The sequence below is a fragment of the Lepidochelys kempii genome, chromosome 1 (genome assembly GCF_965140285.1).
Source record: "Lepidochelys kempii isolate rLepKem1 chromosome 1, rLepKem1.hap1, whole genome shotgun sequence".
NCBI classification, from domain to species: Eukaryota; Metazoa; Chordata; order Testudines; family Cheloniidae; genus Lepidochelys; species Lepidochelys kempii.
In genome coordinates, this window is record NC_136380.1 from 332,825,270 (window position 1) to 332,848,584 (window position 23,315).

General features: G+C 38.8%; 1 protein-coding gene across 3 annotated transcripts in view; it reads right to left on the bottom strand.

Moving 5' to 3' along the window:
- The window catches only part of CACNA2D1 (calcium voltage-gated channel auxiliary subunit alpha2delta 1), a 683,749-nt gene that overhangs the window by 275,333 nt on the left and 385,101 nt on the right, over window positions 1-23,315 (bottom strand). For all 3 annotated transcript variants that reach the window (XM_073328631.2, XM_073328632.2, XM_073328633.2), the window contains exon 6: window positions 11,746-11,875. In XM_073328631.2, the coding sequence (XP_073184732.1) occupies window positions 11,746-11,875 (130 nt within the window). The remainder of the gene's footprint in view (window positions 1-11,745; window positions 11,876-23,315) is intronic.

The window sequence follows — 23,315 nt, forward strand, 5'->3', positions numbered from 1 at the left end:
TAAACTACCAGATTGCTAATTCATATCCAGCCTCTCTCTCACCCTAGCTGATGATACAAGCAGTTCACCAGGTTTCCATACACAGGTTAGAAATCCTTTTAGCCTGGGACCAACACTTCCCCCAGTCCAGTCTTTGTTCCTCAAGTGTTTCCAGGAGTTCTCTTGTGTGGGGAGTGTGGCCCCTTGATGATGTCACACCCATCCTTATATAGCTTTAACATATGGTGGGAACCCTTTGTTCCAAAACCAGTTCCAAGCCCAGTTTGTGGAAAACTACAGGTACCCAAAATGGAGATCAGTGTCATGTGGTCTGGTCACATGCCCTGTTATGCGTCATAGCAGCCATTACTTACAGGCCATCAGGGGTGTTCTCAGGAAGGCTCATCCACTGGGGGATAAACTTCTCCTAAGGCCTGATGTTTTTCCTAATGGCTCATTACCCTGAATCAGCCCTTCCCAATCTATATTTAGACTGGAAGCATCTTGCCTAGTGGGTGTCGCCCAGGTGTAACTACATTTGAAATACAGATACATATTCATAACTTTAGATACAACAATAATACATGCATACAAATAGAATAATCATATTCAGCAAATCATGCTTTTCTAATGACACCTTACATGACCCATCTTGTATAAAATGCATCATAATTATGCCATAATCATATCATAATAATATTACTATGATATGATAGGATGATATGGGGTGTAGTGTCATACCTTCCTTTATGGTTACACACTCTAAACAAGAGCAGAGATTCAACAGTTCCCACCTCCGCAGTCTTAGAAAAAAAATAGAAGCCTCAATCTCACATAAAGTCTATGGGACGTAGACTCCTAAGCACCTAAATCATACTAAAATGGGATTTGGGCTCTTAAGTCATGTAGGATACTTCTCCAAACCTGGAAAACATGGATGGGAATAACGCAAAAGTAAGTCTCCTTGTAAGATTTCCAGCATTTTTTTTTCAAAAGAAACTTCAATTCCATTTTTCAACATGCAACCAGTATTGTATGGACAGCCAATGGAAGGGAAAGCATACCCAATCCAAATCTTTGGATCCAGAACATACTATTTTAACATTCTCATTGCATCACTATTAGCACAGGTTAATAGTGATCACAAGCTGTTAGCATTTGATGGGTTTTTGGTATTTATACAACAAAAATTTGACAGTGTCAGTCCAATATTGCACTGAGAAGTGTCCACATCACACCCAAAAAAAAGAAAAAAAACACACATGTGATAGACACTGTCTTGGCCAACATAGGAGGGATCTCCACAGTTTAAAGCATGAGATGCTACAGCTTGAGCTGAGCAGCCAATGCTTTCTAGCTGGTACTGTAACAAATTTAAATTCTCTGAGGATTGGCAACAAGGGGGACATGTGTACCAGAAGGTTACACTTACACATACCCCCCCCCCCCCACACACACACACACACCCCCGACAGGCCTTGATAGGCCAGGATCAAGTAGGAACAGTGAATCAATCCGTACAGGCTTTTGTTCTCTCCAGGTAAGAGTCAACACACATTTTTATGTGCACACATGGGGAAGCTTGCATTGTCTGTATTTTAATATTTCTACAGATAGAGATAGTCTGTATTTGGTGCTGGTAATAGGAAGCTTTGCAGAAGTGCCAGAAAATACTGGAAAACTAATAAAAAATCAGAATTATACTACTAACAGACTCAGAGAAAATCTACATCAGAACGGCTAAGCAGAGATAACTTTCAACTTTCAGTGATCTCCTTTAATGGCATTCATGTTTCATGATAAAAAGAAACATTGGGTAGGAAGAAAGATTCAGGGAAACCTGTTTGATATTACCATGGCAATATCACAAAGTTGTCTTATCATGTTGGAGGTATGCATATGTGTGTTTTACTTTAAAATAATCCATAACATTGAACTTTCATTATAGACAAGAATGAAAGTGGTGGTATAAAGTCTTTGCTATCCTATGCAATGATGAATCTATCTAGAACATGATGGGCAAATAATCTTCAACAATTAAAGTAATATAATAAATAATAAGAATGACAGAGTACTGGAATTACAATATAAGAACAGTCATACTGGGTCAGCCAAAGGTCATAGCCCATCTAGCCCAGTATCCTGCCTTCTGACAGTGGCCAATGCCAGGTGCCCCAGAGGGAAGGAACAGAACAGGTAATCATCAAGTGATCCATGCTCTGTAGCCCATTCCCAGCTTCTGGCAAACAGAGGCTAGAGACACCAACCCTGCCCATCCTGGCTACTAGTCATTGAGGGACCTATCCTCCATTAATTTTTTAACTCTGTTATAGTCATATATTTTATTCATTACTTTGCTGTTTAATAGTCCTATGTCAGACTTATCCACTGTTCCTCAAAACAGTATAATACATACAGATAAATAAAGCTTGGTTACCAGGTCTTTCTTCACAGTATCTCATCCTTCATGTTTTCTTAAACCATGATAACTTAGGCAGAAGGCGAAGCAGAAGTGACATAAGGCAAATATGCTACACTAACCAATAAAATTAATGTGACCTATGGAGGAAACAAATAAAATTGTTTTGCTTTCTGAATTCTGACAGCAATAATATTTTTTTCAGAAAAGAACATTTAGTTCCTAAAATAGTAGCTTTAAAATAGTAATAAGCATGGCGGCAGCTCACTCACTTGAAGAAAAGGAGTACTTGTGGCACCTTAGAGACTAACCAATTTATTAGAGCATAAGCTTTCGTGAGCTAGCTGTAGCTCACGAAAGCTTATGCTCTAATAAATTGGTTAGTCTCTAAGGTGCCACAAGTACTCCTTTTCTTTTTGTGAATACAGACTAACACGGCCGTTACTCTGAAACCTGTCACTCACTTGAGTTATTTCTCCTGCTTTTTATGACACTTAAAAGTCACCTGACTCTCACTCTGAGAATTTTAGTAAGCTACCCACACAAACATAATAATAAATCAAGATTTTCAGAACATTAAAAGCAATCATGACCCTGAACTTCTGTGCCGGGGTTCATGCTTCAATAACTTCCTTCTAGGTTTAATATTGGTTCCTGCCAGGCAGGCTGGGAGTGCATGAAGGCTTGGTGAAACTAACATTTGCTTTAATCTGACCTCAAGCCATAGGGTTTGGTATTTGGAATATGCTGACATAGTGAATTCATTTAAAGATCCACTTCACTGATTATATTTTTTTCCCAAATTGCTTGGTAATTAAATCATAGTAAACATGCAGAAAAATTAGAACAGTGTAATATGCTACATGGAACTAAATAATGATACACTGCTTTTACAGCTAAGGCAATGAGTCAATTCTCAATTTCAAAGACTTGGACATGAAGAAATATTCAGAGGTTTAAAATTTTCTTGTTTGTCAATTTCAGCTGTAGTAGAACAAGTAGCCCCTGTGTTTACTTTTCAGAATATAGGACGAGACCTCACTATTAATAAATTATTGTAATTTTTAGGTCATTAAACTTATCTTTTACAGAAGCTTAGGGGATATTTATTTTTTGTTACATATGCATGCTTCTTGGGGGAAAAGAGTACCTCATTTGCATATATTTTTGTTTATTTAATAACAGGAGGCTTCTGCTCTTAGTCACCCTGGAAACAGGCAAATGTCAGGAAGACAAACATGGTTTTACGGCTAAGGAGGGGTTATCCCCTCTAAGAGTGTTTATGCCAATTCAGAAAAGCTACGTTGTGACATTTATCTTGCTTTACTCTCTATGCCAATTTCTTTTATATTATGTTTTGAAAATTGGATGTAAACTTGGTGATTGAGATTGGTGCTTTGGATAGAATGTTTGATAGGAGTTTTAGTTGTAAAGACTGCACTGGCAAACACAATTTGGTGAAAAGGATTTCAAAGAGAAGTAACACTGAAGATTCTTATCAAATCATAAAACATAGGGGTAAATGAACCCTGCCCTCCCCCTCTTGTATAAAATGCCAGTTTGGTTCAAATATAAAACTTAGCCTAAGAAAACAAGGCATGTAAAACATTCATGTTTTAGGAAAAGACCTATGAAAATGAATGTAGGGTTGTGTTATCAGAGCAATTCATCAAGGTGTAATGTGGGTTTTTTTACCCTTCCAAGGAAAACGTCTAAGTAAACACACACAAAGAATTATACTTTAACAATATTCTTGTTAAAGTAACTTTTATAAATACTCTAAAAACTTTATTGAGAAAGCCTTTAGGAAAAACATGTATAGTAAGAAATGTTTTAAACCTTTGATTGTTTCTTACATGTTGAAATGGAAAATTGTTTTGGATGGCTTATTTATAAGTATTTTAACAAAATGAGCATTTAATATAATTCCCTAATATCACCGCTATGTAAATGGTAAAAATGCTTTATTCACCAAACTCAAATGTAATGACCTTGCTAAACTGATTACTAATGCAAGAAGCCATTTGAGTATAGAATAATTAATGGTGAATTAATTAGCTACTGACTGTGCTCAAGCAAATCCCTCACTCATCTCAGGAAGACAACAATATCCTCTTTCCAAAAAATTATCATGAAGAATTAACTTCTTTAATAACGATTAATGCTAAAATCTCTCTTTAAGAATTATTTAATTTTAAAAGACTGTTTTGAGAACTGAGAATTTATATAGAGAACTAAAGTGTTTGGACTTTTGAAGGCAGAATTTCATTCCCTGTTGAACTCCAATAAAATTGAAGGAATATCTCAAAAAATGGACTGAATAGAAAAGAAAGAGTTAAAACCCTAAACCTAAAGATGTTCTGATAATCTCTTGCAATAAAGGAAGAAGAAAATATAATTTGTAAAGAATTACAACCCTAATGCATATATGCATTAAGAAACTACACATTCATAAGATGAAGAGGCATGTATGGAAAACCCAGGAAGGTGCTGAGCCAATGAAAAAATAGCAACCAATTTTGTTCTAAACAAGCCTGAAATAGGCATTTCCCTACAGTTTCATGCAAATGGGAAGCAGAATGCTATAAAACTCTGAACTGGGCAGACCATACTCTCACACCCTTTGCTCCTCTGCATAAACACCAAGCACTCCACAACTCATCCTGCCCATCTCTACAGTAAAGCTAGTACAGACAGTTAAGATGAACAGAGAAGACTCAAGAAAACCAACTCAAGGAAAAGTTCCTGAAGACTTCAACATGGATTAGTAAGAGAAAGTTAACAAGACACAACAAAGGGATTAGATTTAAAACTCTTGCAAGGCTTTTATTGGGATACTGGTGAGAGACACAAACTGTCAAGCTACAGAATCCTTCAGATCTGGAAAGGTACTCACAGTGTCAAAGCTAAATAGTATATCCAACAGGTAGTTTAGCACAAGTAGTTAGAACATATTTTAAGGGACCATTCAAGGTGAAGTGGCCAATTAACACCCCTGGAGTCATAGGACAAAAAGGGGGTTAGTGGGTTACAGATTGTTGCAATAAGCCATGAATCCAGTGCCTTTATTAAAGACCATGATTTTTATTGTCTAGCTAACTTATGAATTAAAGCTCCCAGGCTCATCTTTTGAAAGTGTTGTGCAGTTTCCTTTGAGGATGAGAACTGAGAGGTCTAATATAGTGATCATTTTGTGAAAAAATGTTCACCCACAAATGATATGGGGTTTTTATCATTTTTCTGTGTGAGTTCATTCAAGAGCATAGCGATTATCTGGTTTCACCCACATAGTTGTTATTGGGGCATTTAGTGCACTGGATGATGTATACCACATAATGTGATGGGCATGTGCAGGACCCACGGATCTTGAAAGGCGTGTTGTAGGGGGCATTGATTATTGTAGCAGTGGAGATAAGGCTGCAGGTTTTGCATCTCTTGTTCTGGCAGCGTCTGGTGCTGCTTTGAGTTGGTGTTTCCTGGTCCGGGGGACAGCTTGCATCTGAGGATGAGCTTAGAGAGATACCAACTTAACTCTCTTACCAACATAAATTGATCCAATAAAAGATATTACCTCAGACACCTTGTATCTCGAATATCCTGGGACCCACATGGCTACAACAATGGTGCATATTTTGATTTTGGCTTTCCCTGATTTGGCAGTAAAAGAAACAAGTAGTAAGAGCTGGCCTACCATTTCTTGTTTCTATGGACAGTAATTTTTAAAATAAAATTACTTGGTGTCCAACAATTTTAAATTACCCTTTTCTACCCCACAAAAGGTGAACACTGGAATACTAATATCCCTATTAAGTTATCACCACAATTTGAGTTTGATAGCACAAATCTTTATCACTTTCATAGACACAACAAAATAATTCTAGAAAGAAAATTGTCTTGCCTCGAAGAAAAAACACCTTATATTGTATGCATTTATTACCTCTTTAAAATATTTACAATGAGCCACAGGAAAATTTTAATACTCACTTGATCTTCTCTAAAATCCTTAAGATGTAGCATTCCAACCTATTTATAAAACCCTTCCTTAACAGACCCTTCGTGAAATAAATCTTTCTTACTACCCATATATGGATATTATGAGAATAAAAACCAAAGTAGTTTTTCCAGTCTTTTGTTATTCTTGTTGACAGGGGAATCTATCCTACATATGGACTATGTTACATATACATTTAGGACCTTCCCTAATGGCCTTAAAGTTTCTTTCTAAGGAATAATTTTTCTAACAAACTTGTAACTTGGAATATTCCAGGCATCTAACCATGTAAGGAGCATGTACAAATTCTATTTTTTTAAGGATATGGATATCATAATTGCTTAGGCCTCAAAATGATAGTTTTCAGATTGTTCTTAAACACTTACTCTTTTCAAGGCCAAAAATGCAATAAATCTTACCAATATATTACTTTATAAAGTCACATCAGTAGTTGACGTTTCATGACAGCAACAAATACCACTGGAATTACTATCAGAAGATCTCCATCAGAAAATAATAAATATTTATTATTTATTAATTATTATTATTATAACAACATGCTTCAGCTCATTGGCATATTCCATTATAGGTAAGAATTGAAATGTAAAAAACCCAACAACCCCAGTTATATATATTTTCATTCTGCGAGGGAAATCTGTGGGTAAAGTTAATGGGAGTTTTTCCAATAACTTCAATGGGGCCAGGTCTTCACCTTCACTCTTTAAAAGAGACAGGAGAATTTAGATTGCCATACCAATAAAAAGAGTACACCTTAAAATACCAAATTCATTCAGGATAAAAAAAATACACAGAAAATATTTCACTGAACGAATTCAATCATCTGAAAACGCATAACTATTTATCATTGCTCTCAAACATTTGGGAGGAGATTCTCTACTAGGTTATCAGAAGCTGTCTAGACTTATTTAAAGTGATGTCAGTATCTTGAAAAGCACTTTGTTGCTTTTGTATGTAAGCAGTGTTGATTTGTAACTTTCATCAACTCTTTGGAACTAATTAGATAATGAAGTGATGGCAGTCCTGATTGCTGAAAATTTGTAAATCTTTAACTTAGAGTGAACATTTATAAAAACAAGAAAAGGAGTACTTGTGGCACCTTAGACACTAACCAATTTATTTGAGCATAAGCTTTCATGAGCTACAGATCACTGCATCCGATGAAGTGAGCTGTAGCTCACGAAAGCTCATGCTCAAATAAATTGGTTAGTCTCCAAGGTGCCACAAGTACTCTTTTTCTTTTTGCGAATACAGACTAACACGGCTGTTACTCTGAAACCTGTCATTTATAACAACTGAAGCAGGAAAGACTACAAAAAGTATTGCAAAAAGAAAAGGAGTACTTGTGGCACCTTAGAGACTAACAAATTTATTTGAGCATAAGCTTTCGTGAGCTACAGCTCACTTCATCGGATGCATTCAGTGGAAAATACAGTGGGGAAACTTATATACATAGAGAACATGAAACAATGGGTTTTACCATACACACTGTAAGGAGAGTGATCACTTAAGGTGAGATATTACCAGCAGGAGAGCGGGGTGCGGGGGGGGGGGGGGGATGGAAGGGGAACCTTTTGTAGTGATAATCAAGGTGGGCCATTTCCAACAGTTGACAAGAACGTCTGAGGAACAGTGGGGGTTGGGGGGTGAAATAAACATGGGGAAATAGTATTTTCCACTGAATGCGTCCGATGAAGTGAGCTGTAGCTCACGAAAGCTTATGCTCAGATAAATTGGTTAGTCTCTAAGGTGCCACAAGTCCTCCTTTTCTTTTTGCGAATACAGACTAACACGGCTGCTACTCTGAACCCTATAAAAAGTATCTGCATTGGTACCTCATCGAGCACCTTTTCCAAAGTCTGTAGTGACACCAGTACAGATGTTTAACTGGAGCTACCATTGACTCACACAATTTGCCATTTGCTGCAAACTGTGAGAGCAACTGACCTTACTTGCCTTATGCTGAAGTTTGTCTCTGATTTGGCTTGCAGTTGCTTAGAGAGGAGAAGAGTAAAGTTCCAGTGCCTTGTATAAGGAATTAGACATGAAAAGTATGTAATTGTTAACAGGAGATGCATGTCAATTTCCCAAACCCTGTAACAGAAAATTGATTCCAGGGCCCTTTTCGTTTTGAACAGAATTTTGATTTTATCTTGAGACCTAAGATTATAGGCCTGGCTTGTGTCAGTTTTAGCCAGGCTGACCCAAGACCTCCCTTTTGGCAAGACTTCCAGTCCATACTCTGCCATGCAGGCAAGAAATGGAGATTAAGGCTCCCCTTATGTTCCTGCTTGACCCCATTCAGACTGTGATTCCCGGTACAGGTACAAGAGCACAGACCACTTGCCTTTTATTCCCTTCTACAAGCATGTGTGCAGGGAAGGGATGTAGAATGGCAAGCAGTGACCAGGAGACCTGGATGTGCCCCACATCACATAGCAAGGAGTAAGCTTTTCCACAAAAAGAGATGGCATAAAACTTACTCCCTCTCCACACCAACAGGAGTGAATTGTAATTCTTGTCAGTCACAAATTTGTTCTCCAGTCTGCTCCTGGGGAGATGCAGTTATGTACCACCCCGATGCAGGGCTGATTGTAAAACGAGGAAGCCAATATAAATATCAGTGGTGAGGAATCTGTGATTTTAAAGCCCATACTTTAGGCATCAAGAAAGGAACTGAAGATAGGTGAAGCTGTGGTCCAAAGACGTCAGTGAATATTCAGTCCCATAAGGAGAAATGTACCTGGCCCTCAATACCATTGTTTCTAGCTTGTGATGCCAAGTGCAGGGTATGTCAAGAGACGAGATCTGCACAGGCAAATCTCAATTGAGAGTAGAGCATTCAAGGGAGTTATCCTCAAGATTGTTCTGTGAGATCTAAAATTCCAATTCTATATCTCCCACCCCCACACCCCCCGGATATATAAGAAAAAATAAAACATTAAAAAAACATAACCCTGTTTTCCAAGCTATAATTCATTTACAAAAAAATATTTGATCTCAGACTCTAAAGCTTGTAAATTATGTCTCACCCACTGTTTTTCAGAGGTATTCACTGAAATAGCGCCTTTAGACAGCCCACAGCAGTCTAGTGTGGTCAAGGAGCTGCCAATCAAACTGTTCTCAAACTGTACGACTATTTGTTATGTACTGGGGACCAAAAGCTGAGTCAGTATGTTGAAAAGCACTGTTCAGCAAGATGATGAATTAACATCAGTTTGAAAATACGTTATCACTCTCCGTTGGGTTATGGACAAAAAAGAAAATGTTCTTGTTGTTGAAGAAATTTGCTTTTGATAAAGAATTACATCCTAGCGTAAAAACAGTATTTGTTGATACATGACTATCCAAACTTGTTTGCTAGATTCCAGATGTTACAGTCTTTTGCCACAAAAAAATAAATCTGGTGCTGTTTTCCGTGCTCATTAAATATGTAATCTGTAACTTGCAAGAGTTATGATTTTTTTACAAGTTGGGGCCCAAAGATAATTTGTAACTTTATAAGTCAAAGTTAAAAGTTATTACCCTGTAGCAAGTTATTACCCTGTAGCAAGTGTGTGTGTGGGCGGGGGGAGGGGCGGAGGGGAGACGACAGAGAAATCTAACAGATTTGAAGACTTTCTCTTCTCTGAATCTAAATCAAAAGTCATATCACCAGGCAGTTTATTCTGGCACTTAATGTGATGGTCAACGTCAAAAAATAATGAATTTCTTATGAACCACATCCACCACAAGTTATGAAACAGTCCTCTCTTATAAAGTGTTTTCATTTTAATCTTTTAGATCCATTTAATTAAGTACGAAAGTTGTACCTGTGCTATGGAAGTGACAAGTTTTTCACTTTAGATTAAACAGACAATTTGCTAGTAAAATTACTTTAGAAATATTTCTATGGGATATACTTGCCTTTTACAAATCCTGCCTAGAACCTTAACACAAATCCAGACCCTTTAAATATTCCTATGGCCTTGAATCACATCTCAATTCATAGAGCATTAAAAAAATTAGCCTCCCAGTTATGGGAACCATATGATTTCTCATAAGATTTTAGCAGCTAAATGTAAGAAGCTCTAAAAATAAGGAAAGGAAATGGCTGTTGTTTTCACTTTAATCCTTCAATTAAAATGAACATCAGCCTTTATTAAAGTCAGAATCCCAGAATAATCCTCTAAATCTGTGTCGTTCCGACAACCATATGAGGAATACCAGTCACTATGATTCCCCCCTCCCCAATCCTGTTGACATTGTCATTTTCACTCCTTTGTCATTTAGAGATGCAGACACACAATGATGTCTTTGAATTTTAAAAAAATACAGGTCAGATTAGAGTCTCATCCCTGTTGATGAGATTTTGGCAGACTAGAAAAGTCTGCAGAATAAAAATGAGTAGTCCTAACTACAGAACTAAAAGAGACATCCCTCCTCTCATAATTTTTCAGGCATTTCTATGTGCGTGTAGCATCTCTTGTCTGTCTTCCTACTTCATATTGTACCTTTTTATGAAGTTTCAGACAAGAAAATATTTCTATTTTGAGAGACAATTTAATACTGAATATTGGGTTGCTGTGATTACTTACTTGGAAACTTGAGCGCTATTGTTTCCTGTACTGGCTCAGTTTGAAGAGAACTCATTCAATGCTCTCTGCTAAAGGTCTGGTCCACCAAAAAGTGCTTCATATAAGCTACACGCAGTGTAAGTACTACCATCTTGAACAGCATGCAATTTCAGTGAACTGTATATGCTTTTGGAATACTTCAGATGTTTTCAGTGCTCATCTCTGCCTGAGGCTGAAACCATCTAAGGAAGAGCTGTCGAGAATAGTTTGGATTAAATGAGAAAACAGCACAAAGACTGAATGGATGAGAAAATTAGGACATTCACAAGAATTTACAGGTTTCAGAGTAGCAGCCATTTTAGTCTGTATCCTCAAAAAGAAAAGGAGGACTTGTGGCACCTTAGAGACTAACTAATTTATTTGAGCATAAGTTTCGTGAGCTACAGCTTATGCTCAAATAAATTTGTTAGTCTCCTTTTCTTTTTACAAGAATTTACTTTCACAGTTCCTGCTCCCTGATCTGTTTCCCAAATTCAGATCTTCTCTCAGCAGATCTTTACCTCTCGCTGATAGTTGATAGTCTAACTAAATAAGGCTTTTTCTAGCTTGTAATATGAATATCATGCCTAATGTACCATATATGAAGCTCTTTAAAAGAAAAGCATTCAGAGAGATATAAACACAAATGAAAAATAGGCACACTTATCTATTTGCTTTTATGAATGGGGTGCACATAATACACTTATTATAATTATAAAACCATGTGTTCACATGCTACTTACAGCCTTCATAAATATCTGTTGGTATGTGGACTGCTGCATGCTGGTAAGATATTTGTCGCCCAAAAACAGCATCTTCTTCAAACACTGGTCTGATTCTCTGGCTTCCAGTTTCAGTCTCATTCTTTTCAGACTTTAAAGGAAAGACATTCAAAGGACAAAATATTAAAATGTATGTTAAGAACAATTGTATTCATATTTGCCTCTTGGCACAGAATAGACTCAAACTTTCTCTAATAGCTAGATGTGCGTATATGTCTCTCTCTCTCTCACACACACACACACACACACTATCACACACACATTATCCTCCCTTACACTGGTTTTAACCAAGAGATCCCCCATTAAACTCAGTAGAATTAAAACTGACATAAAGAAAAGGTAAAACCAGCACTATACTCCCAGATGCATATTTAATATATACAAGTAAAACACATACACAAAAAAAATGCAACGCAAGAGCATTTAATTTTATTGCATGGCACTTATTCATAATCAGAGCTACAAGCTCATTCTAAAGCTGTAGGTGGAAAAGTGTAAATACGATTTATTTCCATATTCCTATCATGAAATTATCTTGCAGATTGCAAATCCTAAATTGCTACAACAATGTACATTTCTTTCATAAGTAGACTTTACATAAATGGCTTGTTTGGCCTATAACAAGAGACAAAACGGAAAGGAAAATGATATAAATATTCACAGGATTTTTGTTTAACTTACCATAACAGTTAACTACTTGGAACAGAAATAATAAATATAAAAATAAACTGTCACTATATTGTTATTTTGAGTATTATACACAAAGACACTGATTTTGCAATGTCTTTAAGAATAATAAAGATCTTAACCAGTCAAACATAACTGTCTAGATTATTAGTGATGCATTTCTGTCCACTCTATCACTAAACTGGGAGGAGTGGTAGATACGCTGAAGGGTAGGGATAGGATACGGAGGGACCTAGACAAATTGGAGGATGGGACCAAAAGAAATCTGATGAGGTTCAACAAGGACAAGTGCAGAGTTCTGCACTTAGGACGGAAGAATCCCATGCACCGCTACAGACTAGGGACCGAATGGCTAGGCAGCAGTTCTGTAGAAAAGGACCTAGGGGTTACAAGTGGACGAGAAGCTGGATATGAGTCAGCAGTGTGCCCTTGTTGCCAAGAAGACTAATGGCATTTTGGGATGTATAAGTAGGGACATTGCCAGCAGATCGAGGGACGTGATCGTTCCCCTCTATTTGACATTGGTGAGGCTTCATCTGGAGTTCTGTGTCCAGTTTGGGGCCCCACACTTCAAGAAGGATGTGGAAAAATTGGAAAGCATCCAGCGGAGGACAACAAAAATGATTAGGGGACTGGAACACATGACTTACGAGGAGAGGCTGAGGGAACTGGGATTGTTTAGTCTGCAGAAGAGAAGAATGAGGGGAGATATGACAGCTGCTTTCAGCTACCTGAAAGGGGGTTCCAAAGAGGATGGTTCTAGACTATTCTCAGTGGTAGCAGATGACAGAACAAGGAATAATGGTCTCAAGTTGCAGTGGTGGAGGTTTTAGGTTGGATATTAGGAAAAACTTTTTCACTAGGAGGGTGTTGAAGCACTGGAATGCGTTACCTAGGGAGGTGGTGGAATCATACTCAACCAAATATCAAGGCAACCATAGTCTCAGTAAGAAGTTCTTGGTGTTATATCTTGATTTTAAATGATCATACTAGATTAAAAAAACAGTGATTTTTTTATAGACGTCTGTATTTGTGTATGGTTCAAAATGATGGAACATTAACATTGCTCTAGACACAATGTAATTTGGCCCAATTAATGTTTTACCATAATTCTTGCTTTTCAATTCAATTACAGGGCAGTGTAAGTGTTTCCATGTCTGAAATGCCACCTAATATTTAGCAAATTTTGGTGTGGTGCTCATAAGTTATTTTCTGGCCTCATGCTGTCCAACTAATGAGCTAGACTAATGCTGTAAATGAGATCCCAACAACAGGTTGTGGATGTGAGAAAATATCTCTCGTGCCTGCAAACCATTCAATTAAACAAATCACCAAAAATACTTAGCACTGTCATTTATTTTGGAGATTAGCACTAACAGTCTCAAACTCTATGTTGACATGCTCAGAAAAGAATGCTGGGGGCCGTCAAGCCACATTACCACTACAAAATGCCAGAACCATGTAGTGTTTCCTCTCTATTTCTCAACAAAGATTATTTGTTTTGAGTTTGCGGGGTTTATTTATTTCAAAGCTTCACTATAGTCTGTTTTCCATAAAAGTAGTGCTCCCAAGAGCGAGCTTTCATATTTGACTGGAAGGATTATGAAAACTCCATATTCGTCTGAACATGAATCTCTGCAATCTCTTTTCTGCAAGGATTCAGTTCAGTTCTGGTAAGGTATATTAGAATATTTGATTGCAAATACAGGCTCAGATGATTGCCTCTTGCCAAGAAGGGGAAGGCACATATCCCAGAGGGCTCTCTGGGCGAGGTAATCTCTCTTTGTTCCTCCTATTATTCTTTTGGGAAAGAGAGGGTGTTAGCTTGCCCACACCCCACCCGCCTGGCATGGAGAAGAGGTTGCAGGTCCATCCCCACGTTGAGCTATCACACAGAGGCCTTATGCTTTCACACAAACTCTAGCCCCAAAGACCCTCTGAAACTCTCCCAGCACTCCTCCCCCAGATGAGAATTCTTGCTGTAGAGATCATCAAGTCAGGGTGTCTGATTTTTTCTGTCTATGCTCCATGGACCCAAAGGGAGAACTATGTAGATCTGAGAGTTCATCCACTGTCTCTGTGGCCCCCTGATGCAAGGGACTGGGCCCAAAGGTTTCATATAAAATGCACCAGCAGCCTGCCTTCAAGTGCCTACTTTTGACCTTTTCTGGGCTGGCATAGAGAGCCACTGTGATGACAATGGGTACAACCCAGACCCCATTCTCAACACATTTGCCTATATCCCCTCCACAATCTACAGGCACCAAGTGGTTTAAATGGTGCCTGGGTCCTTCCAAACTGGGTGAATTTCACTCCTAGCCACTAATTGACAAAATCCAGTTGTCATGACGGTTTCTCAGTAATTAATAGGAATTTACCAGTTCCCCCTGAAAAATATATCTGAATTAGAATAACCTAGACTCAGAGTAACACTGTCCAAGACTGAAAAAAACCCAGTGTATTCCCATTAACATATTAATCACACAATAACAATGAGAAAACTAAGAATTATGTTTCTATCAATAGACTAAAACGTATTGGGTACATTTTTAATATCCAGACCAACTTTGTTTTCACAAACATACCACAAAGCACATATATTGTGAAGGAAAGTAATCCAATGTAGCTTGTGAATACAATTAAAATCTAACTCCAACCAATTTCTCTCCTGAGGCAGGAGCTTGAAATGCAATCAATAATGGCACAGGAAAATCCCACAGGAGACAGAAGCTGAAGATTAATTTTCCATCTATTTGAACTCGGCCTACACTTATTGAATTACATTCTTACTACCACTGACATTCAGCAAAATCTCTCACTTATTTCTCGGAAATAAATCTCCAGACCAATTTCTCCCTGCCCTGTTTAGCAGATACCATCCATTTCTCCTTTCAATTCATATTTGTACCAGTTTAGGACATTAACTTTAAGAAATACATTTTTCCCCATGCACGCACAGTTCAGAAGCAGAATAGAGGACAGTGGATGTTGTGACTAACGCATTTAGTTAGGATTCAGGAAATGTGGATTCTGCCATAATCCTTCTTTGTGACCTTGGCCAAGTTGCTTACTGCTTGATCTGAAGTAAACTGGGGACTTCATCCCTACCTCCCCATTCCCCCCCACCCAACAATCAGGCCCTTGAACTCTATGACCTGGAACCACAAAGACACTTATATATTGATTACAACACCTAACTTTTAGGCACTTTGAAAAATCACTGGAATCCACAAACCCTGGGTTAGGTGCCTACCTCCCCATGCATTGCATGGGGAGAGATAGGTGCTTAAGAATGGTATCCACAAAAAACAGCATGTTAGGCAGGGAGATACCTAAGCTAAGCAATGGGAAATGCCAATGAGAGGGGAGCAGCCTAAACTAACCAAAGGGAGATACCAATGAGAATGGTGTATCCTAAATCCCACTCTTCCCAAGAAGTTAGGTGTCTAAGACTGTGCTGTAGGTAGGTGTCTGTCTCTGCTTGTGATCCACAGCTGGGAATCCCTCTCAGTATGAGGCACACTTGGGTGTCTCAGCTGTTCTTGCAAGAAATGCTGGAGGAAGAAACAGTGGTGTTTCCCTTATAACTTTCAGCCCAGTGATTAAAACACTCTTGGAAGGTAGGAGACTTGGATTCATTTCCCCTCCTCTGCCTGATGAGAAGAAAGATTCCTATTCAAATCCTATCACCTCTGAGGCAAGTGCCCTAACCAGTGGGCTAAGGGATATTCTGATATGGCTCTCCCTCAGTCTCTCCTGTTGAAGTTATTACACTTTGGAAACATAACTAAATGGTCATAGGAGTAAGAGGACTGGCCCCTTGTCTCTCACCACCCAGGTGAATGCCCTGACCACCTGGCAACAGAGTCATTCTCACTCATCTTGAACCTAATGACTGTTTAATTATTTTTCCACAGTGGAACAGCTTCAACAGAAGAGAATGTGGAAACCTTCATCAGAATCTCTCATAGCTCAGTGGTTAGGGTGCTTGCCAGAGAGGCAGGAGACTGTATTGAAATCCTTTTCTCCTTATCAGGTCAACGGGGACTAGAACCTGGTCTCCCACACCCTGAGTGAGTGCTCTAACCAGTGGTTAAAGATTATAAGAAAGACACCACAAACTCCTCCAGCTGAATTTTGAAAGGACCACAATCTGCAGGTGAGATAGGTGGGAGAACACCTACCTTTCTCTGGTTTGAAAATTATGCTGGGTCTTAGGCTTCCAGATGCCTAGAGTGAGAGATTGCATGTATGCCCAGAGACAGAAATGTAAGCATATAAAGACTTTTACAGTGAAAATGTAGGGGCTTAGTGAGTTTAGGCAGGGTTAAGCAGCATTCAAATGGGGGTTTTGTGGATTGCAGTGGCACCTAAATCTGGGGTTTAGGCACCTAAGTCCCTGTGTTGATCTGGGCCTATGTGACTCAGTAACCCATATGTAAACTAGAGATACTATCTTCCCAACTTCACCCAGCTTGTCGTGAATGCAAATTCATTCAGGCGCAAAAGGTGCTCAGATAGTATGGTAATGGGTGGCACTGAGAGACATATATAGAAAACAAACCTACCGACTACAGATATAGACAAACACCTTCAGAAAACTTTTTCCCACTCCTCTGTGGAGAGCGGGTTGAGGTTTTGATTACTTTTAAGTTTAGTTTGTTTTAGATAGAGAAGTAAAATATAATTTGCTCTTTCATCATGATAGTAACAGGAAGGCGAGTAGATTTTTTCCCCCCTCTGCTATAAAATTTTCTTATAATGTTAAGATCTCTGTTCATGCTGTATTCCAGCAAAAATCCAGTAGACTGCATTAAGAGGGTGATAAGCCAAGAATTCCTTCCATAAATACATTAAAATATTTTTGATTCCTGCTTCTTGTAGCTGTTAGCAACAGATGGCCTGAAAAATAGAACTGTAGTTTGAAAAATACCATATAACTGAAACAAACAAAAAAATTACTCTTGAATTGTTCTCTTTTGGCAGATTATTTAGAGCTGCACACCCAGAAAGTTACTCTTGAAGTATCATAAAAGATTTAACACAGGTGCCAAATGGCACAGGGTAGATGTATGCTATGACAGCTAGAATTAGCTTTATTAGCTGCTAAACAGATGCAAATTCAAACCAAAGACAAATTATAGTTGCAGAAACCTGTTGTGCTTGTGTGGCATGGACAGGGATTGACATACCTAATACTGTCACATGTTTCTGCTGCCTAGAGAATATGTTTTGTATGGCTGCAAAACTTCCTTATTTATGAGTAACATCACAGACTGGATGTAGGAGAAAGAATTCAATCATAAAAATGGTGTTATGAATTTAGAGGAGTAAATGGTGCTATTCTGTGTCACTCTCTTCTTTGTCTCTTCCCATAGAAGTCTTCATGCCTTGCACAAATTTTCCATCTTCAGTTTCAAGCTCCTGCCTCACTTAATTCTTACCAACATCTTTCTTTATTTCAGTGGCTTTCAACCTGTGGTCTACGGACACCCCAGGGGTCCACAGACTGTCTATGGGGTCCATGAAAGGTTGTCATTACCACAGAACAGTGGCATTCAACCTGTGAGCCGTGGTCCTCTGGGGATCTGCAGACTATGCCTAAGATTCCCAAAGGGGTCCGCACCTACATGCAAGATTGTTAGAGGTCCATACATGACAAAAGGTTGAAAACCACTGCTTTATTTTGTCCTCATCTCACTGCTATGCTCCTTCCACCACAGCCTCCTATATGCTCATTTTGCATTTCTGATCCACTCATCTTGATGGCTTCTACCATGCTAACAGATACAGCTTGGAATTCCTTGCTTCCCCTTCTTCATCAGGCCATTCATTCATAACCATGTTTTCAAGGAAGTTTTTCCAGTGATAATCCAGTAGATACAGATACACTCATACAGATGTCAGAGTAACAGCCGTGTTAGTCTGTCTTTGCAAAAAGAAAAGGAGTACTTGTGGCACCTTAGAGACTAACCAATTTATTTGAGCATGAGCTTTCGTGAGCTACAGCTCACTTCATCGGATATGGCCTGAATTATATGGTTTGTCTGAAATTGGGCCAGTTCTGCAAATCTTTTTCATGCATGTTTTGCTTACTCAGGAGAAATGTGCCATTGACTTCCTAGGCCCTGATCTTGCAATTTACCTTGCCCTGTTTGATTTCAATGGGGCCTGTGCAGGTATGTCTGCGTCCCAATCAATTGCAGGATTAAGGCCTATGACTGGAAATTATTTCAGGTCCTTTCTTCATAGGTGTTAGTACAAAGCTTAGTACAGTGGGACCAAAACCTGTCTTGACTTTCTTGGCACAGTCACAATATGAATAATATATTACAACAACAATAAATATCAGGAGCAAGAGTTTGCAAGATCCAGTCCTTACGCCCTAATTCAGCAAGACACTTCAGCATGTCCCTGACTTTAAGCATATGAGTAAACCACAGTGACTTCTATGTAGTCTGACAAAAGCTAGCTACGTAGATATTTAATACATTCTGAGTGCTCACATACCACAGAGACAGGCAACCTTACACCAAGAGACAGGTAGAATCTGTATACTTTTACTACAAATCATGCAACATGCTGCATCAGAAAAGGAAATTCTAAAGGCTACCTTGTAATCGTTTAAAATACAGCTTAAACATATATATTTACAGTCTGTTCTGGAAATAAAATGATTTTCAGAGGCTATTGATAGGTACCCCTCCAATTGTTTGGTAGTTTGAGTAATCCAAATCATGTGTGGAACAAAAAAGAAGTAAACTTCTTTGGTCACAAGACAAAAACTGGAAATTTTGAAAGCAAAGAATTGAGAAATTTCCAGAGCCCTGGCTCCATTTGGATGCCTCAAGAGTTGTTTTTATCCTCACATATCCATACGCTGCTAGAGCCAAGAAATACAAAGCTTATGAAATGAATAAACAAATAAACTTTTTTCAATACAATTTGAGTTCAGATTGAATGTAGAGTTTAGAATTCTCAGTGGTTCTCGTTTTAGCCAAAATGGCTTACCCCTCATTATTATAAGTCCACAAACATGGAGATAATAAATAGCACTACTTTAGAATTCCTAATGCACTTATTCATATAATATATTGATGTGTCTATTATTTAGTTTTTAAATCTCAAATATGTTTTATTAATTAAATAAAGAGAAACATAAGATCATATCCAAATCTTTTGCTTGGGAATGGCATGTGTGGTAATTTTCACAGTATCCTTTAATTGACACATTTATGCATTAATGAAAAATATTATTAGAATAAGCCATTATGTAATATCACCACCATTAAAGTGTCTTCTCCTTTTAAATGAAATAAGTATCAAGGCAAATTTTATGTGCCCAGAATTTTCAGAGTTACCTGCTGTTAAATCACAGGGTTGGGTTTTTTTGTTGTTGTTGTTGTTGGGTTTTTTGTTTGTTTGTTTGTTTTGGCTTTTTAAAATAGATTTGCCACACAAATGTTATTCTCAGATAGGGCTTCAAGTTTTATGATTATTACATGCAATCCTCTACCCCTCAAATCCACCCCTGAAAACAATTAACACCCAATTATATGAGCTGGGTTTAGAGTGAGAAACATTTTCAAAATTTATGGAAATTCAAATAAGATTTAGGTTTGACCATGTGTGATGGGGTGTACTAGGCCCAGAGGCACCATGCTGAGGTGAGTCCTCCAGGTGGCCTACAGAGGAGCTGTAGGGGAGCAGCAAATCAGGGACCAGCAGACTCATATAAAAGGGGCTGCAGGGCTAGAGAAGTTCAGTTACTGCCTGGAGCTGGAAGAGCAAGTATGGTGTTCCTGGCTGGCTGAAAGAGCCACAGTAGCAGGGACAGAGCAGTGCCTGGCAGGGACCGGGGGAGCAAGAAGGAGCTCCTGGCTAGCTGCTGGGACTCAAAAAAAGATTGCCCTTAGGTAAGGGTGAAGGTGAAGGGTCCACATGGGAAGCGGCCCAGGGAACAGTCGCAACAACAGCAGCAGACTTACAGAAAAGCAGCAGATGGCTGCTATTTATAGGGTCCCTGGGTTGGGGCATGGAGTAGTGGGTGGGCCTGGGTCCCCCCACCAGCCACAGGCTCCCTGAGGAGGAAGTTGAACTAGTTTCAGAGAAGGGACTGAATACCCTGAAGAGGGTCAACAATACTGAACTTTGATATACCCCGGAGGGAGATCTAATGAACTAATATTGGGTGGTGGCTCAGCTGGAGGGCTGGGATCAAAGGAGACGGCTCCATAAGAGAGAGGAGAAATGGTTTTGAAAGGCAGTTCAGAAGGGGCTGAAATTAAAGGACTGACTGAGCACGGAGCCCAGAGTTAGGGCTACATATAAGGACAGGACAGAGGCCATTGAGACAGGCCCTGTTACCCTGGACGGGGTCTAATATGTTTGGGTACCCATGAACTGCGTGTGACTGGGCCAGAGGACTGAGACACAGAAACCCACCTGAGAAACAGCCAACAGGGGTCACCATAAGCTGAGAGAATTGCAGACACACACACCCAGCCAGGGGGTGATCGCATGAGGTGAGTGCATCCAGTTACACCATGATTGTAATCTTTTTTGGTCTGAGTTCTCATGAACACTTCTACACGCAAAGTTTTGTTCTCATGTACATTCTAAGAAAAGTGAATTTCAAACCTGGAGCCACGATCCAGTCAATCAAAAAACTAAATTCATTTCATGGTACAATATTGCTAGATTCAGGTGGGTTCAAAAATAAATAATGGATAGGCCAGCCAATCAAGGACCTGTAAGAATACCACTTGACTTTAGATGAATAATGAATATCAAATAATGTGTGAATATCTAATAATCTGCAAACTATCCGTAGGGTGAAATTTGCTTGCATAGATCGTTCACTGTACAACTCAGTATAATGAACAAATTTATACAAATTGGGATCTCTTCAAGAGCAATATACAAACAGAAATCAAGGACTAAAAGACACATAAGTAGTTTATAATAAATTATTTGACCAGCCCTAATAATTATTCAAATAAACATTATCCTATTAAGACTTTTTAAAAATTTGATAGCATGCTGTAGTTTTATATTAAATCGAGATATTACAAATCAAGAAAAAAAACCCTCTGCAAAACAATTACCTAAATGTAAAAGCTTGATTCACTGTTTTTAATAATCTACTCTCTTTTTGGCATGCAATAGTTAATTTAAACAAATATTTAAGATGAATAGAACAACATTAAAAGCACTGAAAATAATTCAATATATATTTTAAAATAATGAAGTGCTCATGGAATATGACAGATTGACCATTCTGCAGATGGAAAGATCATCTTCCCACCTCCTGAGGCAAGTGGTCCGCCAACCATATTCTTAGGTTTAACTTTTTGTCACATTCTAGGCTGCAATACAGACCATACAGGGGTGCTTAGGGTCAGACTTGTCTACATTGTCTAACAAATTGTTTTAATAATTATCAGTGATTGAATTCAGAGCAGAATGTGTTTTTTAGTTTATGTGATCATTCTTTTTGCCAGAGCTTTATCAAGAGGTTGCAGTAGACAGAAGCATGTGATTTTATTCAGAATTTTACTGTAGCATGTACTGGGCATATAGTCCCACACTCACACTCACGTGAACACACACACACATACACACACACACAGAGTAAAACCATTTACACTTTTGTCACAACCTTCTACATGTATTTAGCAATTTTCTAGCAGCTGAAAAATTGCATTACATAAAATGTCAATGAAGAATTGTTAATATACAATACATATATTTAGCAGTCATAAAGCTATGCAAGTACTAGGGCTGTTTAAAAGTATATTGCAGCTGCTTACTTACAGCAGGTTAGATTATGGTTAGCCCTTAAATAGTCATAGGAGGGAGCAATGATCTATTTCTACTTTCACGGCTCAAATAAGGCCTAGGGTAACCTTTACAATAAGCACCTTAAGTCCCATTTCCAAAAAGGACTTAGGCACTCAGATTCTAAGCCTTGGATGCATTTAGGCACCTAAATCTGCTATTTAGGCACCAATGACAGTCTCAAAATTGCTGCTCAGCTGCTGCCAAAGCCTATAAAAGTGCCTAAGTTTCTGCCAGTCATTAATCACAAGGCCACCTCAGCCCTGACACTGCCCCAAAGTTAACAAGCACCTCGGCACCCTCGCTCAAGCCAAAGTCCCAGAGGTCTTGAAACTAGGCCTAACTTGACAGTGGGACCCAATCTTGAAGCATGGCTAAGGCCTGATTGACACCCTTCAGACTTTGCAGCAGGATGGCGGGAGGCAGGATGCCCATTATGTGTAGGGGCAGCACAGAACCTGCACAAAGCAGCTGGGGGCATATGTAAACAGAGTGAGCATGAGAGAGGTATTGCACATGAACGGGAGACAGACTGAGATGCAGAGAGACACAATTTCAGCTGGTAGGATATGGGCTACTTAAGCGGCTGGCTTGACTTAGATAAGTTTGTAAGCAGACATCTCCCCACTGTGCTCCTCAGCATTTCACTCCTGGCTAGCTTAGGTGGCACGCCCTCAGCTAGCTGGCTTTGAGGATCACTTTCTTAGGCATCCTACTCTCTCTGTGAATATTATAGGGTGTCCGGGCACCTAATTTGGACCTGAAGATTCCACTAGGCTGCAAGGCTGAGTGGAGCAAGGCCTACATACCTTTATGGATCTGGGGCTCAAAAGCCTAAGTCTCATGAGATGTGTCGTTCCCATAACTAATGGGTTACATGGGAATTGGGCTCTGAAGTGTCTGCGTCACTTTTGGAAATAAGATGTGGGCTCCTAAGTCATTTAAGTGGTTTTTGAACATTTTGCTCTTGATCACAGTTGCAGACTTAGTGCTAAAGTGACATT